General features: G+C 33.8%; 1 protein-coding gene across 10 annotated transcripts in view; it reads left to right on the top strand.

Moving 5' to 3' along the window:
* Positions 1–1228: 1228 nt before the first annotated feature.
* LOC117319322 overlaps positions 1229–7469 on the top strand; it is a 52651-nt gene continuing 46410 nt past the window's right edge. For 5 of the 10 annotated variants that reach the window (XR_004530685.1, XR_004530683.1, XR_004530686.1 and 2 more), the window contains exon 1: positions 1697–1913. Coding sequence is in view for 4 of the 10 variants with exons in the window: in XM_033874155.1 (XP_033730046.1) it covers positions 1544–1749 (206 nt within the window). In the remaining 6 variants the exon portion in view is untranslated. Of the gene's footprint in view, positions 1914–7469 lie in introns of all 10 variants that reach the window. The other 5 variants (XM_033874155.1, XM_033874157.1, XM_033874156.1 and 2 more) reach the window with 5 other exon arrangements.

Here is a 7469-nt window from a genome sequence, read left to right as displayed (position 1 = left end):
AAATGTAAACACCTGGAGTTAGGATCTAAGCAAAGGACAACAAACTACACCCTCACCCAACTCAATAACACCTTCAACATAGAAAAAACAACAAGTGAGAAAGATCTAGGCGTCGTAATAGACGAGAATCTAAACTTTTTGGTTCATGTCCAAAAAACAGTGAAAAAAAAACCCCAATCAAATAGTTGGGATCATTTTTAGAAGTTTTACTTATATGAGCAAAGACATGTTCGTCCAATTATATAAATCTTTGGTAAGACCCCACCTGGAATATGCTTCTGTCATCTGGTCACCTATGTACATTAAGGACAAAAGGGCAATTGAGAACATCCAACGAAGATCTACCAAACGAGTGCCATCCCTAAAAGATAAACCATACCAGGAAAGACTAAGATTACTAGGACTACCAACCCTTGAATATCGAAGGGAAAGAGCGGACATGCTGCAGGTCTATAAAATTCTCAACAACATGGAAAACTTGGAGAAGGATAAATTCTTCACACTGTGCGAATATGGCGCTACTCGTGGCCACTCGAAGAAGTTATTCAAAAAACCATGTAAAAAGCAGAAAACCCAAAACTACTTCAGCAACAGAGTGGTGTTAAAGTGGAACTCGCTACCAGAATGTGTGGTTTCAGCCCCGTCAGTAAATAGCTTTAAGGACAGGTTAAACAAGCACTGGCGTAATCACCCCCTGAAATTTGAACCCTCGTTCAACTAACCTGGAACACAAAGATCAGTAATAACACAATAAGTACATGTAGAATGTGCGAGTTCCAATCCAGCTCCACTAGGAAACTACGTCATAAGTATCCCACAAACTGTGTATACATTATAACCATAGTAGAACCATTGGACTATCAGATAAACGATAAATGTATATAGTAGTAACGTCTACCTTTCTCAGTAAGACATACCCCAGTTTTTTTATGACCAACTTCGATAATATACTCTGAGTATACATTATGTATTATAGATTTTTTTTAAGTGTACATATAATTTTGTGATTATTAAGTGTGTGTGCAACCGGAACGAAGTCGCGAAAGACAATCATTAGTTGTGGGAAAACGTCAAGATACATCAAAGAAGTCAAATAAGACTTATATCGATGTCTTACAGTGATTCAGTGATTCAATTCATAACTGAAATAAAATTGTCAATCAAAATGCTGAATTACTATTTCAATGTTTGTATTTGTTTGAAATGTCAACAAAATTTTGGTGTCCGTTTGTCAAATCAGCAACCCTGTGTTAAAGGTCAACTTTATAATCGTGTTAAAGAAAAAAGCCAGAAAAAATAATAATGCAGATTGAAGTTAAATGTTCAATTAAGTATATAAACAAACAAATTACAAGGAATTGTAGTTTTAATATATATAAAAAAACAAATATTGAAATTCGGCGTGATGGACGTCACCCCCTCGGTTAACAAGTTCTGTTCTCGTAATGTGATAATTTTAATGTGAGGTTCATCACAAAAATGAGTGTGCCAAAAAGAAAATAAACTAATTGCAAAAGGTTAACAAGTAAAGCGTAACATTAAAATGCTATCTGATTTTGTTATGTATTGTTTTTGCATAGTTAAAGTTCAAAGTCAATTTCGGTCAATTTCGTTACGGGCGTCCATGCTCGATATTTTTGTGATCACGGGTACATTCATTGTAGCGCGACAGTCGTTTTCGTTCATTAGTTCACAGACATGTGTACTACGTCATCAGTATACTGACGCTGGAAGATGGCTGTCGTGTGGGTAAATACTTTCGATCGGTCCAATCATTCCTGTTTGTTACAGGCGTCAGAGAAGTTTAGTCTATGAAAATAACAACCTTAGCAATCATAAAAGATAGGTTTGTTTTCAAGTTTACTTTTAATACATCAAAACCAATACCAAGAAGACTCCACAACAGAACTAGCGTGAGTAATACTGCAGAATTCGCCGACTTTGCCGGTCGGTTGTAACTTTTTGACAACTTTGAAACAAACGGACGTAATGCATTGACCATCCGCAAGAACACATGCCAGTCAATCGTTACTGGCATTCACAAACACATTATAGTATTTTTCAATAAATGAAGAACTTTATTTTTCGGTGATATTTTACTATTTTCGGACATTGAAAAAAATGATCCCCCATTTTCATTCTAGCAGCCATGATATGGTAACAAGTTCCAGTAGACGGACATTGACAAGTTTCTTTAGAATTGTTGTTCCCACATACAACGAACGCTTTTTGATTTTCAACAAAAGTGACACCATTATTTTCTAAAACTAATCTAGCTAAACATACCTGAGACAGATTTTTATTTGATGGTTGACTTTTATTTTCTAAACCTTCTTGAATATTATCAGTTATTTGTTGTTTGTCGGTTTTGAGATCGTTTGATATGTCTACTTCTTTAGATTCACTAACTTTACTAACATTAGGTTCTTGAACTGATTCACTGTCTTGGATTGGATTATCTTATAAGTAGTATCTAATTGGCTTCCTAGTTAACAGTCATCGGCCATCGGCCATCGGTCATCTAAAGATTAATTATATTCATCAAGGTGTGAACGAGCCGCCCGTTACCTGGTCATGGTGACCGGTGTACCGTATAGGCCCATATACAGTATGTTGTTTTAGTATAGACTTAGTGTGGTATCGGCTTGGACATACTCGTAAAATGGCGTCCGTGAATTTCAACTAGGTTCATTCCGGCCACCACTTTTGCACCGAATTTGTAATGAATATTAATAAAAGTTATATCAGCTTAAAGCCTATAAAATTATCTTGTCCAGAGTGTGTTCCGAACAGAAATCGGTTAAGTAATAAAAGAGTTATTGACCAATAAAGATGGAAATTTACATGTAACTTTGACGATTTTGCTATTTTTTCACACCACATCAATTCATTCCGGCCACCACTTTTGAAAGTAATATCGAACATGTATTCAAACAGTTTATATCATGTGAAATAGTACTAAATTCTCCGTTTTTGTGTGGTTCCCGAACAAAAATCTGTTCAGTAATATTTGAGATATGGGTATTTATTATAACGAAAACAGTTGTAAATATCGACATTTTTATTCCATATGGGTTCATTCCGGCCACCACTTTCACTTCTAATTTTTGATACTGTTAAATATTCGAATGCAGTTCAATAGATATGTCCACGGCATATCAGAATTGGTGGTAGAGAATTTGTGTATCCCGAGCCGAGCCCGAGCTTTTGACCCGAGCCCGAGCTTTGGATATTTTCGTTTTTCTCCTTCATTACTGAATGGATTAAAGTGATTTTTTCTACCAAGATTTGATTTCATGTTTTAAATCAATCGGTGTAAATGGATTTTCATGAAATGTATTTTAACGTCCAAAATACACATTTTTCAGGGGGAGAATTTGTGTAGCCCGCAATCAAGCGTGACTATTCATGTTTTTTGCTAATTATTTCCGATACATGCTTTTATTTAGATATATTACTAGATACAAACAACAAGTAAACATAGCTGGTTTCAAACATATAAATTTCAACATATAATTAATGTGACTTGGTGTCAAATTTTGACAGTTTTGTAACCGCGCCGACGATCAACGAACTCGCCGTGTTTACCGAGCTTTCACCGAGCCCGTGCTAAGGGCAGATAACTCTACCGATCCCGATCTTTGTGACTGTACATTAGTAAAGCCGGGCCTTTAGTGGAGTGCCGAGCTATATATGTGAATTGATTGTGATTAAAACATCAAAATGTCTTGAGATTAAACTTTATTCAAATTGAGTGTTATTGTTAAGACAAAAAAAAATATGTATATTTATCGTACATTAAAGTTATTAACTCAAATATCAAATTACAAAAATCATCAAAAGAGGAAATTGCCTCGAGTGATGATGTTGTAAGTATAAACGAGCCTATTGTTATCACTAGTCCTAAGGTAAAACCTAATAGAAAAATACTTTCGTTGCCAAAAAGACACAAACCAAAGGTAAGTGATATACTAGAAATTGTCATGGACAATTTGACGGGCTTTTCACTATTTAGCATAAATGACCGAAAGGCTTGGTATTTCCAAACATAAAAAACTATTTTAGAACACTTGATAGGTCATCCACATTCTAGTTTTGATTAATCTGGCATTTGAGATATAACATTTCAACAAAGGAGTGGACGAAGGGAAATAACTGGTACAGCCTTGTACGAGTTATCTCCCCTCGTCCAACTACCGTTATATCTCGGATACCGTTATATATCAGATGCCAAATTAATTCAAAATGGCGTTCCGCGTTAATGGTAAACGTTACCGAAACACCAAAAAACATGAAAATCATCAGAATAACATTTTGAATCATACTTAAATTTCTTTTTTTGGAAAAAGATTAAAAAATGAAGATTTTCTAAAATTAGACTTATTTGACCCAATAGCGAACGCTTTTATTTGACCTCTGACCCTAAAACTTTTAGTGAGTAAAAGCTAGAGCCAGGCTTTAACTACAAATAACATAATTACCTGACCCCTGTAAAATGAATAATTTTTTAATTATGGGCATTTTAAGCTTTTTAATACATGACGTCATGGCGGCCATCTTGGATTTCAAATCAACTTAAAAAATAACATAACTTGGCCAGGACAATCCAAGGATTAATTCAGCTAAGATTGAGCTGAATGCCACTGGTGGAACTCGAGAAGAAGTTTAAAATGTAAAACTATTTTTAATAAAGAATATATAGTGGAAATTCAAAATGGCATATACCGGAAACTGTATGTGTCAAAGAAAAACTAAAAATGTCAAATTCATCAGAATGACATTCTACATCATACTAAGAATTTGTTTTTGGAAAAAGATTGAAAAATGAAGATTTTCTAAAAATAAACTTAATTAACCCCATAGCGAACGCTTTTATTTGACCTCTGACCCTAAAACTTTTGGTGAGTAAAAGCTAGAACCAGCCATTAACTACAAATAACATAATTACCTGACCCCTGTAAAATGAAAACTTTTTGAATTATGGGCATTTTAAGCTTTTTAATACATGACGTCATGGCGGCCATCTTGGATTTCAAACCAACTTAAAAAATAAGAAGTTTAAAATGTAACACACTTTTCTATATTGAAATATATAGGGGGAAATTCAAAATGGTGTACAACAGAAACCGTATGTGTCACAGAAAAACTGAAAACTTCAAATTCATCAGAATGACATTCTGCATCATACTAAGAATTTTTTTTTTGGAAAAAGATTGAAAAATGAAGATTTTCTAAAAATCGACTAACTTGACCCCTTAGCGAGCTTTTTTATTTGACCTCTGACCTTAAACTTGTAATAATATAAAAGTTAGCCCCAGTTATTGTCTACAAATAATATAATTACATAACCTCTGTATAATGAATACTTTTTGAGTTATAGTCATTTTAAACATTTTAGGTATGACGTCATAGCAGCCATTTTGAATTTTCTGACCTACTTAATTTTGTTACATGAACATCTTCAGACCTTTTTATTAAACATACCTACATCATTTTAAACATAACTTATACCATATTTGCTGAATGGCTGTCACAAAATCAAGTGCAGAAGAAGAAAAATAATAATAAGAAACATAACAGAAACAATAGGTCTTTTCACCACTTGGGTGAAAAGCCCTAATTAGAAGATCTTTCAGATGATAGACCGTCAATTTGTAAGCCAGTAGAAACAAAACATATTTGGATGGATAACGGTAAGAGCTTAGTGCAATAAGTTTTTAAGAAAAAGATGATATTTTAAAGGATAGAAAATTATGCGGAAATATTATGTGTTATGTTCAGGACATTTTAAAGAAACAATTTCCTAATAATATAAACGGTTTGCAAGATACAGGCTACGCTCAAGTTTTGAGAAACGGTAAGTGGGATTATGCTTTACGAATGAAACCGACGACAGCATCAGCAGCACAAAGCCATCATACAGGTGAGGACCATTGGGTTGTATCAGTACAGGAGGTAAGTGGTAACGAAGTTTATATTCTTGATAGTTTGATAGGTATAACTAAGCAGAAAGATCATTTGTCAGCGTCCTTAGAAATGCAGGTAAGTTCATCTTACGGGGAAAATAGGAAAATCTTAAAAACAATTTTACCTAGCATACAACAGCAAACCAATGGGGTTGACTGTGGGGTTTTTGCCATCGCTAATTTAGTAGAGTTTTGTTTTAATGGGTTTAAAGGTAGTGAAGAATTAGAATTCGACATAGATTATATGAGACAGCATCTAGTAAATTGTATTTCAAATGGTAGGTTTTCTAAATTTCCAAAGAAAAAACTTAGTAAATACAGAAAAATGAAAGTTTCGCAAGCCTTAACTTATGATATTTTTATCGATTGTGAGTCAGATGGATGTCATATTTCTAATGTTTTTGATGATATGGTAAGTTGTGACGCTGGTTAATTGTGATAGGTGGTTTCATAATAGATGTGTTTGTGATCAGTCAGATTTTCATTTTTCAAGAGACAGTTTCGTTTGGCATTGTACTAAATGTTCGAAAATTCAAACTAGAATACAATAAGAAAATAGTACTGTAGTTGTATTAAAATCATGCATTGATGAAAATATTTTTTTCTAAAAGAATTAGCTTTAGTAACAGATAAAAAGTAAACCAGTGAATTGGTTTATACCACAAATGAAAATTTTATTTTCTTCGTAAAAAAATACAAAAGTACATATGGTGATAAAAATATTTTAATGTGATAAAAAATAATGAAAAGATAGGTAAATACATATAAAATCATTAAAATAAAATCATATGGGCTCTTTGTAGAACTGCGTCCTCGTCGCAGAGCCCGGAAACATTCTTATACCAGAATGGCTAAAAGTTCTACAAAGCTTGGTATCGGTAGAGTTATCTGCCCTTAGCACGGGCTCGGTGAAAGCTCGGTAAACAAGGCGAGTTCGTTGATTGTCGGCGCGGTTACAAAACTGTCAAAATTTGACACCAAGTCACATTCAATATATGTTGAAATTTATATTTTTAAAATCAGCTATGTTTACTTGTTGTTTGTATCTAGTAATATATATAAATAAAAGCATGTATCGGAAATAATTCGCAAAAAACATGAATAGTCACGCTTGATTGCGGGCTACACAAATTCTCCCCCTGAAAAATGAAAATCGTGGATTTAGGACGTTAAAATACATTTCATGAAAATCCACTTACACAGATTGATTTAAAACACAAAATCAAATCTTGGTAGAAAAAATCACTTTATTCATTCAGTAATGAAGGAGAAAAACGAAAATATCCAAAGCTCGGGCTCGGGTCAAAAGCTCGGGCTCGGCTCGGGATACACAAATTCTCTACCACCATCAGAATTCACTTTTCAGTGATCGGACGTCATATTTTGACCACACTGCAAACGTCATGTTGTTATGTTTTGACACCATTGTCTACAAATATTAGGTAAAAAATTACGGAAAAACAACAACATTTCTGAAATTGTGACATCAACTGAAAGTGTGTT

The sequence above is a fragment of the Pecten maximus genome, unplaced genomic scaffold (assembly GCF_902652985.1).
Source record: "Pecten maximus unplaced genomic scaffold, xPecMax1.1, whole genome shotgun sequence".
Classification (NCBI taxonomy): Eukaryota; Metazoa; Mollusca; class Bivalvia; order Pectinida; family Pectinidae; genus Pecten; species Pecten maximus.
This window is presented reverse-complemented; position numbering and strand designations above follow the sequence as displayed.